This window comes from Hyperoodon ampullatus, assembly GCF_949752795.1.
Source record: "Hyperoodon ampullatus genome assembly, chromosome: 14".
NCBI lineage: Eukaryota > Metazoa > Chordata > Mammalia > Artiodactyla > Ziphiidae > Hyperoodon > Hyperoodon ampullatus.
The window spans coordinates 65,520,127-65,536,948 of record NC_136927.1 but is presented as its reverse complement, the minus strand read 5'-3'; the positions used below and the strand labels follow the sequence as shown (position 1 = coordinate 65,536,948).

The 16,822-nt window shown below is 44.1% G+C and overlaps 1 protein-coding gene across 1 annotated transcript in view; it reads right to left on the bottom strand.

Moving 5' to 3' along the window:
* Positions 1-16,822, bottom strand: part of CNBD2 (cyclic nucleotide binding domain containing 2) — a gene marked incomplete at both ends in the record, with an annotated part of 49,890 nt that overhangs the window by 21,649 nt on the left and 11,419 nt on the right. Inside the window, 4 exons of the mRNA XM_079719651.1 lie at positions 1,891-2,005; positions 11,979-12,117; positions 14,022-14,173; positions 14,684-14,840. Of these exons, the coding sequence (XP_079575777.1) occupies positions 1,891-2,005; positions 11,979-12,117; positions 14,022-14,173; positions 14,684-14,840 (563 nt within the window). The remainder of the gene's footprint in view (positions 1-1,890; positions 2,006-11,978; positions 12,118-14,021; positions 14,174-14,683; positions 14,841-16,822) is intronic.

The window sequence follows — 16,822 nt, the reverse complement described above, 5'->3', positions numbered from 1 at the left end:
GCCAAAAATAAATAAATAAATAAATTTTTAAAGGTACAAACACCTACTTATAAGATAAATACTAAGTAATAGAGATGTAATGTACAACATGATTAATATAATTAACCCTGCTGTATGTTATATACAAAAGCTATTAAGAGAGTAAATCCTAAGAGTTATCACAAGAAAAAAATTTATTTTTTCTTTTGTATCTATGTGAAACGATGGATGTTCACTAAACTTATTGTGGTAATCATTTCATGATGTATTTAAGTTGAATCATTATGCTGTATACCTTAAACTTACACAGTGCTGTATGTCAATTATATTTCAATAAAATTGGAAGAAAAGAAAACAGCCATAGCAAAAAGGCATTATTACGTACAAAGGATATACAAAGTTACGCAAAGAGATTATACAAAGATAAGAAGGTTGGCAGACTTCTTATGGAAAACAATGCAAGCGAGAAGACAGACTTTAATGCAAATCTTTAAAATATTGAGCAAAAACAAAAAACAAAACCCTGTTAACCTTGAATTCTATACCCAACAAAAAATTTCTTTTAAAAATTAAGACAAAATCATTTTTAGACATAGAAAAGCTGAAAGAAATGTTAAAGGAAATACTTTGGGCAGAAGGAAATTGTACAATGGAAATCTGGGCCTATACAAAGGCATGAAGAACATCAGGAATGGTCCCACATAGGTAAATATAAAATACTTTTGTTTTTATTAGTTAAATATATTTAAAAGATAATTGTTTAAAGCAAAAGTGACAACTGTGTACTGTAAGGTTTTTAACATATGTGAAGGTAGAATATTTGACAATAGCCCAAAATCTGAGAAGGGAGAAATGGAAGTATATTGTTGTAAGGTTCTGATCCTGTATGTGAAGTGGCATAATATCACATGAAGGTAGCCTGTGATAAGTTAAAGGTATGTTCAACAAACTATAAAGCAACCACTAAAATAAAAGGACAAAGAGTTAGAGCTAATAAGCCAACAGAGAAAATGAAATGGCATCATACATAATAGTCCAAAAGAAGGCAGGTAAGAAAAAGAATATACCACTGAACTGTGTGCTCAAAAATGGTTAAGATAGTAAATTTTACGTTATGTGTATGCTGCTGCAGTAAAAAAAAAAAAAAAAATGGGGGGGAAAAATGTGTGGGATGTAGCTTTTTCTCTGGTGGATTAGCAATGGAAAAGAGAGAAAAAAAGAATTGACATGAGAAGAGAGCTGAAATTTACTGAGCACCTCCCAGGCCCTATGCACACATGATCTGATTCGGTGCTCCTAGTAACCTGTGTGATAATGAGAGTGAACATCTACTATATACTAATACATCTAGGTAGTGTTCTAAGAGCATTATATATTCATTTGCTTAATTTTATAACAAGCCTATGAGGCAGGGACCATGAGTCATATTTTACAGACTCTGAGGGCATCAGTGTGCAGGGACACGGAATCACTTGCCCAGTATCCACACAGCTAGTAAGAGAAGGACCCTGAATTCAAACATAGCTTGGCCCTGGGCCTATGCTCTTAACCACGACACCAGCGACAGACCCCAAGACACCAGGCCCAGAGGCTTGAGTACTCACCAAAATCACCCTGCTAATCAGTGGTATTCAAACCTGGCTCTGTCTAGCTCCAAGCTCTCTTTTTTCCACCCCTCTCCCTGGGCTGAAGCAAAGGGGAAAGGCTGAAATTGGCTGCAGGAGTGGGCAGGAGCCTCACCTCGGAGGGCCACGTGGACCAGGTTTCCACAGCTAGTAGAAGAAGGATGTCTATCCTGCCAGGACGTTCCAGCTCTAGATTTCTAAGATTTTGTGGACCAGGCACTGAGAACCCACAGGATCAGGCACCCCCTGCTGTGCTGCGGGCTGCCGGATGTGGATATCGGCTTACCCTTGAGGTGGGTGTTTGGAGGTCTGTCGTCTATCAGCTGCAGGTGCTGCCAGATCCACTTGTGGTAGAAGGGCGAGGTCGCAAGGTCTATCAACTGCAGTACTTCACAGCTGCCCTGGACACGTCAAGAGACACAAGCAGAAGGGTCAACCCCAGCTCCAGGTAGGCTAGGCTTTGAAGATAAGCTCTCTTTTGTTTTACTTGCTTAATGCAAGTGGTTTCATGTCCTTTTTAAAAATGAAAATGTTATCTACTCATCATAAAAAATTCAAATGGCTAAAGAGGCCTGAGAACTAAAAAAACAAAAAAATCACCATTGAGGATGTTATTGGGACAACTGGTGAAATTGATTATGGACTACAGATTATATATTATATCAATGTTAAATTCCTAGATTTCAAAAATTATTCTGTGGTTAATTTCTGATCTTAGAAAATAATCACTTAAGTATATAGGGGTAAATGAATATGATGAATGATACTTAACTCTCAAATGATTCAGGCAGGAAAAATATATACATATATATAAAAGCAGGGCCTCCCTGGTGGCGCAGTGGTTGAGAGTCCGCCTGCCGATGCAGGGGATACGGGTTCGTGCCCCGGTCTGGGAGGATCCCATATGCCGCGGAGCGGCTGGGCCCGTGAGCCATGGCTGCTGAGCCTGTGCATCCGGAGCCTGTGCTCCGCAACGGGAGAGGCCACAACAGTGAGAGGCCCGCGTACCACAAAAAAAAAAAAAAAAAAAAAAAAAAAAGCAAATATGGCAAAATGTTAATAATTGCTGAAGCCAGGTTAGGGTTATACAGGAATTCTTTGTACTGTTCTTGCAAATTTTCTGTAAATTCAAAATCATTCAAAAACTAAAAGTTTAAAAAATATTCAAATCAAACAAAGAAGAACATAGAGAAAGTTAAAACTATGTTAATCCTAACACCCAGAAATAACAGGGTAACACTTTGGTGAATATTATTTCAAACTCTTCTCTCCAAGCATATAAGATGTATAAATACAATTTTGCATAAATAAGTCCTTTAATGTAAAACAGACTCTTGTAACCTTTGTAAAAGCTCAATAATATATCAAGGACATCTTTTTATGCCAAGCAATATGGTTCTATGCTATTGTTTTTAATGATTGCATATTATTCTATGTATGCCATAATTTACATAAAAATAAATATTCAGTTGAGCAAAAGAAGTCAGACACAAGGAGCACATACGATACGATTCCATTTACACAAAGTTAAAGAATAGGGAAAAGTAATCTGTGGTGACAGAAGTCAGAAGAGTGGTTATCTGTGTGGGGGCATTTTGTCTGGGAATGGACATAAGGGAGCCTCTGAGGTACTGAAAATGTTCTCTATCTTGATTTGGGTGATGCTTACACAGGGGTATACATATGTAAAAATCCATCAAGCTGTAAAAGTTTAGATTTGAGGTCCTTATTGCATATATGTTACACCTCAGAAACATTTTTTTTTTTTTTTTGCGGTACGCGGGCCTCTCACCGATGTGGCCTCTCCTGTTGCAGAGCACAGGCTCCGGATGCGCAGGCTCACTGGCCATGGCTCACGGGCCCAGCTGCTCCATGGCATGTGGGATCTTCCTGGACCGGGGCACGAACCCGTGTCCCCTGCATCGGCAGGCGGACTCTCAACCACTGCGCCACCAGGGAAGCCCCAGGAAAACATTTTTGAAGATTAATATTTAGTTGTTTCTAATTTGCCAGTATTATATATAACTCTGATTTCGTTCAGGACAACAAAATCCCCAGTTTAAAAAAACTCACCGCCTTCCCAAACTCGCCTACAGTGGGGCTGGCAGTGACTCAATTCTGGCTAATGAGATATAAGTGGAAGACTGATGGATAAATCTCCAAGGAAAGCTATGGTTATCCTTTCCACTACCTTCTGCCTGAAACTCAGATGTGATGGCTGGAGGTGGAACAGCCATACTGTCACCATTAGGATGAAAGCCATAAACTGTGGACGATGAAGGGAGAAGCTAGAAGGGGTCTGGGTTCTTGATGACTTCCTAGGACAGCTGTTCTAGCCCTGGATTGCTTAATTCTAGACTATTAATACTGTGACCTGCAGTGGACAGCAACTTTTAACTGATAACCTTGTACTTACATCTTAATGCCCGTAGTGGTCATTAAGGCAAGTACTTGAGTTCTCCTTCCAGGCACATGGCAGGATTATACTTTTCTACCCTTTGAATTAGGCATGGCCTTCTTACCACTTTGGCCAGTTTCCTTAGCAAAGTGACTTGTGATAATCCTAGGTAGAAACTTTAAAAGCCAGGGAATTCCCTGGCGGTCCAGTGGTTAGGACTTGGTGCTCTCACTGCGGGGGCCCCGGGTTCGATCCCTGGTTGGGGGACTAAGATCCTGCAAGCCGCTCAGCAAGGCCTAAATAAATAAATAAATAAAAGCCATCACTTGACTCTCAATATTACCTTCTCCTGTTCTATTGATCATGGAATCATGGGTCAAGATGGGCCCATGTCTCCATGTGACCTGGGTCCCTGAGTGACCATGAGGAGTAAGGCTTCCTGCTGACCTGCTATGATCAGGTAGTGGGAGGAAGGAATATATCTTTGTCAATCCACTGAGATCTGAGGATTTTAAAAATAATTGTGGCTTAATCCAGTTTATCCTAATATAATAGCTATGCTTGACTATCTCCTTGGGATTCATTCCTAAAGGTATTATGCATGTTTTAAATTTTGATACATATTTCCAAACAGCCCTCCAGAAATGTTAGATAAGTTGTTTTTTTAAAAAATAAATTTACTTATTTTACTTATTTATTTTTTGGTGCATTGGGTCTTCATTGCTACATGTGGGCTTTCTCTAGTTGCAGTGAGCAGGGGCTACTCTTCACTGTGGTGCACGGGCTTCTCATTGTGGTGGCTTCTTTTGTTGCGGAGCATGGGCTCTAGGCACGCGGGCTTCAGTAGTTGCGGCACATGGGCTCAGTAGTTGTGGCGCACGGGCTTAGTTGCTCTGTGGCATGTGGGATCTTCCCGGACCAGGGCTCAAACCGGTGTCCCCTGCATTGGCAGGTGGATTCTTAACCACTGAGCCACCAGGGGAGCCCCTGGAAATGTTAGATAAGTTTACACTCTGTCCAACAGTGCATAACAGAACTTGTTGTAATACATCTTTGTAGTACATTGACAACTGGGTTTTCGCAACCCTTTTAATCTTTTCTGAGAGGCAAGAAAGATACGTCATTTTTCTTATGTATTTCATACTTTATAAAATTTTAATCTTTTTAAGTAGGAATTCTAAAAGACACATTATAAAGGGTTAAGGTTCAAGATAGATTACTGCTGAACAGGAAGGAGAAGAAGAGATCAAACATTTAATAAGCCCTTATTATATTCCAGGCATTGTGCTAGGAGCTTTATTCAACATTCATTCAACAAACATTTATCTACCAGGAACTGCAGGTACTGGAGAAACACACATGAGCAGTTCTCTCTGGAAAGACTCTCATGGGTCTTTAATCGCATCTGTATCTGTGGAAAAAACAATTTCACCATGTGTTCCCAAATGATAAACTGTTCAAAATGAGTTGATTATGGGCATTAATTATGTTTGCAATGCTAGCGGAAATCATGTTCTCCAACTTTGCCGTGACCCCAAGGACGCACAGCCACCCGATGCTGATTTCTCCCTCTAGTGGCAATATCGGTAAACTACAAGAGTCGGGACAACTGTTTTTAGCAGATGAACATTTAAGCAGCTGGACAGGTGGGAAATTAAAATGAGAAAAAAAGAGCAGTCCCTTTAGAGGTGGCAGGTGCACTTCAACTCCAGCCAGAGGGGCCACACCAGAATATAGCCTGGTATTGCCTGATCTTCTGAATATTCAAAAGAAGCCAGAAATCAGAACTTTTATGTAGAATCTTCACATTAACAATTAAATCAGGTTTTAGCAAAATACTATAAGGGATAAACCAACTCATCTACTAGGCAAGAGGCTCCCTACCTGATGTCACTTTGTGACATCTGTATTATTTTTCTCAGAATGAAGTTCAAGCATTAGAAATCACCTGCGATGCTTATTCAGATGCAGATTTCCGGAGTTAATGAAGCAGAATTTCTGGGGTGAGGCAGGACTCTGCCATTTTCAGAAGCACTCTAGGAGTTTGTTATGCTTACCAAAATTTGAAAACTCTTCCCTTAGATCAGGGGTCCTCCAGCTTTAGTGCACATCAGAATCACCCGGAAGCAGATGTCAGTGTTGTCAGAACACAGATTACTGAGCCCCTTCTCCCAGAGTTTTGGGTTTAATAGCTCTTGGGTGGGCCCGATAATTTGCATTTCTAATGAGTTCCCAGGTGTCGCTGCTGGTCCAGCGACAACACTTTGAGAACCACTGGATTAGAGGGTGACTGAGGTGAGTGAGCATGTGCTGAGCTAATCTCATCCTCACAGACTTTATGAAGTAAGCACATAGTCCAATTTTACAGATAAAGAAATGCAGGCTAAACCAGATTAAGAACCTTCTGCTGGTCAGGATGTAACCATCATGCTGAGTAAAGAAAGTCTTGAATTTATATCCCTTACTGCTCATCTCTCCCATCTTTTCTGGTTACACAGTATCAAAAGAGCTTAGAGTAAAATTTGCAGACACATGGCATTCTTGGCTTTGGAGGCAATCACCCCAATATTTTAGGAAATAGGAAGCAGATATCAGGGGGAGAAAGAATGGCAAATTATTCAGGTTGGCCTTCAGGGCTCTCCACCACCAGTTTCTCTTCTAGGCTTTCTCCCACCTCTCCTCACATGACCATCAGGATTCTCCAGACTTATCAAGCTCTTCCCCCCTCCACTGGCAAGGACCTCATCCTCATCCTCGCCCTCCTCTGGGTCAGATCCTGTGCATCCAATCCCCTTTTAGTGTTAGTGTGTAGAGGCTGGAAACCAAACACTACATTTCCCAAGGTACCCTGAAGCTAAGGCTCTGGATGTGATTTGGGTTCCACCAATCCAGTACACCTGGGCAAGGCTTGGTTTTGGAACTGTGGGACATCCACTTCACTAGTGGAGACGGTGGCTTCCTGAACTTGGCAGGAGCAGCAGCACCGGTGACAGTCCAGTTCTGGACTCTGATTTGGAGTCGTTTGGTAGTCATTTTCAGTCTAGAGCCTGTTTCTTCAGGTCTCCCCTCACCAGTAAATCTGTTAGCCATTTAACATCCCACAGTAAATCCCTTCCTGCTTGCATTAGCTAGACTTGGCTGTTCTCTGGGACTGAACCCAAAAATCACAACACAAACACATCCCTGGTGACGCTGAAACAACCGGCTCTTGGGTAAAATGTATGCACGTCTATACATTTTACTGTTATGAAGGGTGTGTTACACACAATTTATAAATAATAATAAAATATACCACACTTATTGGAAATTCCATATAGCCAATCGATTCTCACAGAATGCTTTTATTGACTTTGGCTGAACTCATATCAGTGGCTAGTCTATAGTCACAATTCAACCATAATTTGACAAATGAATCTGCATCCCAATCTATAAATTTAATATTATTAAGTCTGACTTGTACTCTACTGGTAAACTATTTCTCACCCTCTTATAAATTATATTCATTAAATTGAAACCTCTTTTAGCTTTAACACTATGTCTATCAGAACTTCACCTGTTCATCAGTTATATAACTGCTATGATGAATCTATGATGAGTCATTTTTGAATACTGGAAGACATTTCCTTAATTTTCTGCTCTTTACAATGTAATGGCTACAGACCCAGCCCACTTTGAAATTTAATCTGCATTATAAACATTTCCTCTATAGCTTTCTTAAGACAATCAGCAAAGCCATAAATCAAGACCTGACTTAGAGAGTCTGCCTATTTCCATTGTGTGTGCACATACTCCCACCATGGTCGATTTTCAGCTACCAATGGGAAGTCACTGCACATGGAACTGAGAAGAGATGTGCACAATGGTAGAGATTTCCACCATATGGATACTATGGGCAAAAGGAACTTCAAGAGCATAGATAATAGTAAAATGCAATAAATCCAGGAAATGATAAGTTTTTCAGTATTTATTACCCTTGTTTTCAATATTTAATTGTAGGTTTATATAATTTAATTTTTAATAATTATCATGTGTACTGACTTGCAAAATTCCTGAGAACTTAACAATCAGCTCTCTCAAGCCAGGAAGAGCCAGCTCCAGCACACAACCAATCTTGCCCCCTACTTTTGTCTAAGGGCCCAATACTTCAATGCTCATCTTCCACCTCACATCCTCCAGGAAGCCCTCTTTGGAGCCTTCAGCCTTTAGAGAGTTCTGCATCCTGAATTCTTGTAATTCACAGGGTTTGTACTAATCGCTTGGTAGTCGGCATTGACAACTTTGTCTACACTTAGAATCTAGTGGAGAAGATATATAAGGAGAGAGAACCAATCTTTTCTTTTTTTTTTAATATATAAATATATTTTATTTTTGGCTGCGTTGGGTCTTCGTTGCTGCGTGTGGGCTTTCCTCTAGTTGTGGCAAGCGGGGGCTACTCTTTGTTGCGGTGCATGGGCTTCTCATTGCGGTGGCTTCTCCTGTTGCAGAGCACAGGCTCTAGGTGCGCGGGCTTCAGTAGTTGTGGCACTCGGGGTCAGTAGTTGTGGCTCGCGGGCTGTAGAGCACAGGCTCAGTAGTTGTGGTGCACGGGCTAACTGCTCCATGGCATGTGGGATCTTCCCGGACCAGGGCTCGAACCCGTGTCCCCTGCATTGGCAGGCAGATTCTTAACCACTGTGCCACCAGGGAAGCCCCAGAGAACCAATCTTTTCCACCTTTGTATCCCTCCAGAGCCTGGGCCACTGTGTCATGATCTTGGCAAAAACTTGGCAAATGTCTGTGGTGGCTTAACGTGTAGGCAATAGGTATACAGGAGATATTAAATATGGGAGTTTTGGGGCAAAATTCTGGCTCTGCCACTTACTAGCTAGGTGGCCTTTCTTAAGGCATCTTAGCTTCAACTTCTTCATCTGCAAACTTGGAATAATAATATCTTCCTGGTAGAGCTACGGTGAAGATTTATGGTAGAATGGTACTAGGTACACAGTTATTCATCAAAGCACTGTTTGAAATAGCAAACGTTGAGATAGCCTAAATATCCATCAGTTAGGGAACTGGTTAAAGTACAACCATACATATAGAATCTAAAAAAACAGTACTGATGAACCTAGTGGCAGGGTAGGAATAAAGACGCAGATGTAGAGAATGGTCTTGAGGACACCGAGGGGGAAGGGGAAGCGGGGACAAAGTGAGAGCGTAGCATTGACATATATACACTATGCACTATCAAATGTAAAATGGATGGCTAGTGGGAAGCTGCTGCATAGCACAGCACAGGGAGATCAGCTCGATGCTTTGTGATGACCTAGAGGGGTGGGATAGGGAGGGTGGGAGGGAGACACAAGAGGGAGGGGATATGGGATATATGTATACATACATATACATATAGCTGACTTACTTTGTTATACAGCAGAAACTAACACAACATTGTAAAGCAATTATACTCCAATAAATATATAAAAAAATAAAGCACAACCATACAGTAAAATACTCATGAGTGGTAAAAGAGAATGAATGAGTTCTTTATGTACTGATATGGAACAACCTACAGAAATACTCTTAAATGAAACAGCAAAGTGCAGAACAGTCTGTATAGGATGACACCACTTATGAAAAAAAAGGAAAAAACATATACACACGCATGTGCCTGTATAGAGAGAGAACGTGTGGAGGACAGAGACACAAGAAACTGGTGCTGGTGGTGGTCCCTGGGGAGGGATATTGTGGGAGAGAGAGGGGGGAGGGAGACATCACTCTTGTGAACGTTTTGAATTTTGAAGCATGTGAAGTACTACCTATTCCAAAATAAACAAAAAAAGATTAATGATGTCAGTAGAACTCCTAGCACAGGAGCAAAGAGCCTCAAAAAAAATAGTGACTCTTATGATGATGATTATGATGATGAACTACTTAGGATTTGAGCAGGGTCAACAACTGATGGAAAGGTCAACTCAAATCCCAAGTCCCAGCTTCTGGGAAGAAGAGTTTTGGGGTCAGACAGACCTGGGTCGAACCCTGCCTCATGCCCCTCATCAAATGCGTCACCTTGAACAGCCACCTAACCTTCCTTTCCACCTCTGTAAAATGGCAATAATGACAATATCAACCTCCTTAAATTTTATTTTCATTATCAACCAACAGAGCAGGGGGCAAAGGACATAAAGCAATTCACAAAATACAAAATTCAGATAGTAAACAAACAAGATTAATCTCACTAGTAATCAGAAAAAAACATAAGTTAAATCCTCAATGAGGCAGTAATTGCCACATATTAAATTTAAAAACTTTTGAAAGAATGACGGCAGAGCTTGGTGGCACTGGCAAAGTTGTATGTTGCTGGGAGCTAGAGAAAGTGGATCCCTCCTTGTGAAAAGCAGTTTGTTCCAAGAGTCATAAAAATGGTGATGCTAAGCAATTTCAATTTTGGAAATCTATTCTGTGGTAATGAGCTCATTTGTCCCTCTTCCTGGAAAGTTGTATAATGTGGTGGTATCACTTTTACAATTTAGAGATTATAATTATAAAAAGTGATCTGGGGCTTCCCTGGTGGCGCAGCGGTTGAGAGTCCGCCTGCCGATGCAGGGGACACGGGTTCGTGCCCTGGTCCGGGAGGATCCCACATGCCGCAGAGCGGCTGGGCCCGTGAGCCATGGCCGCCGGGCCTGCGCGTCCGGAGCCTGTGCTCCGCAACGGGAGAGACCACAACAGTGAGAGGCCCACGTACCGTAAAAAAAAAAAAAAAAAAAAAAAAAAAGTGATCTGGAGACTTCCCTGGTGGCGCAGTGGTTAAGAATCCACCTGCCAATGCAGGAGAGACAGGTTCGAGCCCTGGTCCGGGAAGATCTCACATGCCATAGAGCAGCTAAGCCCGTGTGCCACAACTACTGAGCCTGCGTTCTAGAGCCGCGAGCCACAACTACAGACCCCGAGTGCCACAGCTACTGAAGCCCGTGTGCCTAGAGCCCGTGCTCCACAACAAGAGAAGCCACCACAATGAGAAGTCCGCGCACTGCAACGAAGAGTTGCCCCTGCTTGCCGCAAGTAGAGAAAGCCCGTGTGCAGAAATGAAGACCCAATGCAGCCAAAAAGAAATAATAAATAGTGACCTGGCATCATTAAAATTCAAGAGCCAAATGCATAATTAAAATATGTACCTGTTTGTAAATAAACATGTATATGAGCTGAAGGAAGGGGTACCCTCCCCACACCTGCCCTCTTTGTAATATAACAGCTATATCTTAACGTTCACAGCAACCCTCTGAGGGAGGGAGGCCAAAATGTGTCCTTTGTCTTTTTCTTTTTTTTTTTTAACATCTTTATTGGAGTATAATTGCTTTACAATGGTTAGTTTCTGCTGTATAACAAAGTGCATCAGCTATATGCATACTATAACCCCATATCTCCTCCCTCTTGCGTCTCCCTCCCACCCTCCCCATCCCACCCCTCTAGGTGGTCACAAAGCACCGAGCTGATCTCCCTGTGCTATGCGGCTGCTTCCCACTCGCTCTCTACTTTATGTTTGGTAGTGTATATATGTCCATGCCTCTCTCACTTCGTCCTAGCTTACCCTTCCCCCTCCCTGTGTCTTCAAGTCCATTACCTACATCTGCCTCTTTACTTCTGTCCTGTCCCTAGGTTCATCTTTTTTTTTTTTAGATTCCACATATATGTGTTAGCATACAGTATTTATTTTTCTCTTTCTGACTTACTTCACTCTGTATGACCGTCTCTAGGTCCATCCACCTCACTACAAACAACTCAGTTTCTCTTTATGGCTGAGTAATATTCCATTGTATATATGTGCCACATCTTCTTTATCCATTCACCTGTCGATGGACACTCCTTTGCCTTTTTAAGTAGGACGTGGGCGCTCGGAAAAAGACGTGTTGAAGGCCAGGGCTCTGCCGGTCACCAGGCTACAGGACATTAGATTAGGCACGCTCTTCCCAGCTTCACCACCCTACCCCAGACCTCTTTACCTTACACACAAACACGATGGAGGATGATTCTACAAAGTCCTTTGAGATCAGCTGCCCGTATGAGAACTTCTCTTTCTTCCCCAGGATTACGAGCTTCCAGAGCTTCTCATCGGACCAGGAGTGAAACAGATCCATCTTCCTGAGGGGAAAAGCCTGTTAGACTTCATCGCCCTCCGTCACCAAGGTGGCTCAGCACTTAGCAATTTCCAGAAAAGGAATATGTTCTCCTGCTCTTGCAAAGGCCTGAGGTGGAAGATTTCACACTCACCCTGCTCGCTAGCCTAGCCTGCAGCCGGTCTCCTGTCACTTGTCCTTTGCTCCCCTGCCCTCTTCTCAAGGCCCTGCCCTTCAGCTGCTCCCCTAACTGAGCCTCAGATGCACCGGGGGTGATTGGAGCTCTGCTTCTTTCACCTCCGCTCCTCCCTCCAGGAGCTTCTCCCGGCTGAATCCCCTGCCAACCTTGTTACCACTGAGCTACTCCCATTACAAGGAGCACCCAAGAGTTCCTCACTTCAGCTCACTGGCTATCCTGTCCCCCAGCCCAGCAGTCCGGGCCCTACCTTTGGTTTGGGCAGCTCATTCCAACCCCTGTCTCCTCCAGCCTATTGGCTTCAAATCCTCAGCCCTGGGCCTGGGAATGGGGGAAGTCTGGACTCTCCTCTTTTGGCCTGTTTGTGCCCTGTGGTGAAAGGCCCACCCAGCAGTGACCACCCCTTCCGCTGATCTTGAACCTCATACACCGCTGATCGTGGGCTTCCCTTCCCTCGCAGGTGGCCCCGCGGGGCTGCCAACAAAAATCATCTTAGATCTTCTCAGCTCCAACAGATTATGAGCCCTGAACTCGGGTGATTCAGGTCTCAACCTAGGCGAGGGAGCAGCGAGTTCTGTCCAGGGTATCAAAGGGGAACAGGGTCAGTGCCATGCCCAAGGAGGAGAAGGGTCTGGAAACACAGGAGGAAAGCAGGGCCACCACAGAAGGAGCACCTCCTGGGCCAAGACTGAGCCACGCACTTCCCACAATCACCTCATTTGATTCTTACAATGACCTCGGGAGAGAGGAATTGTTATCCCCATTTTACTGCACAGGAGACTAAAGCCCAGAGAAGTGAAGTGACCTATCTAGGGTCCCATGGTGGATAAGCCTAAGAGCTGAGATTAGAACACGGTCCTATTTTTCTTCCACTGTATACAAAAATGAACTGCCCCTCCCTTCAGAACCGAGTCCCTCCCTTTTCGGGCTGCAGCCCCTTCATGCAGATGGCTTTCTCTCAGTTCCAGCCCACCCCTCTGCTCAACACGCTTCTCTATGGCCCTGCAACCCTACAACCTGTATTCTCAGTGCCAGTGCAGATGCTCCATTTGATTTTCACTCTTTTCCTCAAGGCAAGTAACTAAAGATAATTAAACGAGCACCTGCATGCGCCTGGCACTGTGATAACACAGGGATGATGATGGTGAAAAAGGCAGGTCTGCCCTTGCCACTGTGCTGCTTACTGTCTGATAGCACAAATAAACTGTAAAGAAAGTATTATATGATCAAGAATTACAGTTTGGATGGGGCTTTACGGAAACACAGGGTAGAAGCACTGAGGGGGCACCCTCTCTGTTCTGGAGTGAGGGTAGCTGGGCTTGGTTAGTGAGGCGGGGTGGTGAAGCCCAGAGACTCTGAGTCAGGCATTCTGGACACATCACCATCCTGAGCCTTGCTTCCCTCACTGTAAACTGGGGAGAAAAAGAGGAAGAACATCATGGGTTGAATGTGAGATTAGATATAATGGGTGGTACAAAGGGCTGAGCATCCTGCCCGGCCCAGCAAGTGCTCAATGCATGTTAGCTATCCTGTTGTTACTATCCCATAAGGAAGGGATATTTGAACTGCGACCTGAAGGTATGTTAGGAGTTTGCTAGACCGAGAAGTTGGGTGGGAGGTGGGTACCAAAGAGCATTCCAATCAGAGAGAATAGCACCTAGTGTTCCCCACTGGGTCTAGGACAAAGGCACCTAATAGACACACAGGGGGAAGATGCTGGCTGGTGGAGTTACCTAAAAAATTCAAACCGATGCTGAGCATCCTTTTTAACTTCTTGGTCCAGTTTATTAGCAAGGAAATCCTCTCTGTCAATAACCAAGAACTCTGTTTCTTCCATACAGACCACGGTGGCCCTCCTCACTGAAGAAGTTAGAAAGCCCATTTCCTGTTGGGTAGACAGGGGCAAAGGCAAGTGAGAGGTCACCCCTGGCGTTCTGCCCACAGCCCTGACCACCTCTTCCCTGCTTCCATCTCCCCTGAGAAATCTCTCCTCCCCAGACTGCAGGTTCCCTGGACCGCCCTGTGCCCCTGCTCACTCCCTGCTTCTATGGGCCCACGCCCCTCCCTCTTAATATGCTGCCTGTGGAAAAAGAGGCAACTGGCTTGACCAGGGCAGAGAAAGGAAGCTGGAGAGGCCTTGTTGAGGAGTCACTGCATCTCTAGGGGGTTACAGAGGGAACATACTCCTTAAACATCACAGACGAAGCGGTGGGACTTGGACATCACTGGCTCCAACTCAATCGGCATTTGACAGGTAAGGGCTCTGTGACCCACAACAGGGCAATGACTTGCACAGAGTGAAAGGCAGGACTGGGCCTGGCCTAGAGGTTGTAGCAGGAGTCCTGTCACACCCCGAACCCCACCCCAGGAACGCAGACCCGTGCCCCGTGCTTACCCCAAAACAGCTGCCCTTTTGCAGCAACGTTGGGTGGGGGTCCAGGAAGGCACTGATGCCATCTTCGTCCTCAGTCACGGCCACTGTGCCCAGGTAGATAAAATAAAAGCTGTTGCCCCCCTGGCCCTTCCTGACGATCACACGCCTGCGACCAAACCTGGGAAAAAACCATGGCCAGTTAACCTGGTAGCAACACAGAGTCTGGTCCCTAAGGGGAGGAGATCTGGACGGGCCGTGCTCCCTGCTCTGGAGTATGAAAGCACAGACTGGGACTAGAAGGGACCTCAGAACAGCCCAGCCCCATCCCCATCAAACTTGACCCCTTCACTAACATTTGTCCAGACGCCCACCTCCATTAGAGGAAGCTGCCGGAGAGCAGAGCCTTTGTCAGTCTGCTTAGGCAATGAACAGTTGTTGAATAAATGAATGAACAAATGCTGGAAGCAATGGATGCGTAGCTAAATGATTACAAGCACTGGCTTTAGAGTCAGACCAGGATCCAAATCCTGGTTTTGCCCTTAGCTGTGGGACACTAGGCAATTCATATCCCCTCTCTGAGCCTCAGTTACTCTTCTCTGTAAAATGCAGATGAGCATACGTAGAAAGAGATGGATAAATGATCTTATTATGATCCCTAATAGCTCACTATCCAACTGGGAACCTTTAGGGCAGAGGTACCCAGGTTCAGAGCAAACTAACAGTTCTTAAGCTCAAAGGAGGATAGTTTCTGTATTTCAAATGCAAGTTCAAGTCAAATCTCACTTCTTTTAGTGTTTATTCATTTCCTTCATTCATTCAATAAGTTAGACAAATACCAATGGTGTCTAACAGGTGTAGTGATAAAAAATACAAATTTTGTTCTCAAAATTATGGTTAAATACAAGAAGTAAATAAGGTTTAAAAATGCTTTAAAAGACTTAAGGCACAGGCTAATTCAGAAGCAGAGAGAAAGGGCACTTAACCCAGTTTAGGAAGGCCAGAGAAGGCTCTAGGATGGTGGCTAGAGTCATCCAGGTGGCCAGAGAGATGAAAGAGTGTCGTAAGCAGAGGGACCACCAAGTCCAAAAGCACAGAGATGGCTGGAGGCCTGGCATATTCAAAGAAAGAACAGTAAGCTCCATCAGACAGGACAATGTACAAGCCAGAGGCTTTATCAATAGAGGAAAGAGGCGACAGCCCAGATGACAATGACTAGATGGGAGAAGGCAAGCATATTCAGCCAGGAAATAAGACTTTGGGGACGACAGAACACAGCCCAGCCTTCATTCCAGGGTAGACCCTCAGAGACCAGAACCTACATTTTGGAAGTGAAGAGATATCTCATACAGCAGATATCTGTTGTTTTCTCTGCCAAGCATCTGGTCACCTTTTTCCACCAACTACACCCTGATTTTACTTTGGGGGAAACACCTTTTCTTGACTCTTAGACAATCGGAACATCACTAACGCACTGTTGATTCAAGTGAGATCACCCTGGCTCAGAAAGAACTAATCCCAAGGCTCTGACTTGACTGCGAAGAGGTATTCTCTCCTTTCCAATGGACTGAACCTGGAAAGCTAGAAGTTTGGAGCTGTGGCTGTAGCAGCCGGCTTGCCACCATGAAGGGAGAGTCTCAGACAGAGACTCTCCTTTGCATTTGCATAAGTTGCTTATGCAAATGAAGTGCCAAGAGATGGAGAGAGACAGACACAAACGTGGGTCCTGGTGACACTGAGCCCCTGAATCCAGCTGAGCCTGAAGCTGGAGAACTATCCCAGGACTTTCAGATACATGAGCCACCAATGCATTCCCTTAGGCTGGGTTTTCTGTCACTAGCGAGTGGAAGGATTCTATCTAATCTGCTAATTCCCAGTCCCAGAAATAGTAATCAGCAACTAGTGGAGGGCTTTAACAATTACCACCTCCTGATGTTCACAAAAAGCCTGTAAAATTCATATTATTATCTTTATATCACTCATGGGGATACTAGGCTCAGAAAGGTTAAGTGGCTTGCCTGAGGTCACACAGCAGACGGGGCATTAAATTCCAGAGCTTCTAAGCCTGTGACTCTTTTTCTTTCTGTGATGACATTCTGCCTGCTATAGAATCTTACTTTAAGACAGCAGTGGGGGCTTCCCTGGTGGCGCAGTGGTTGAGAG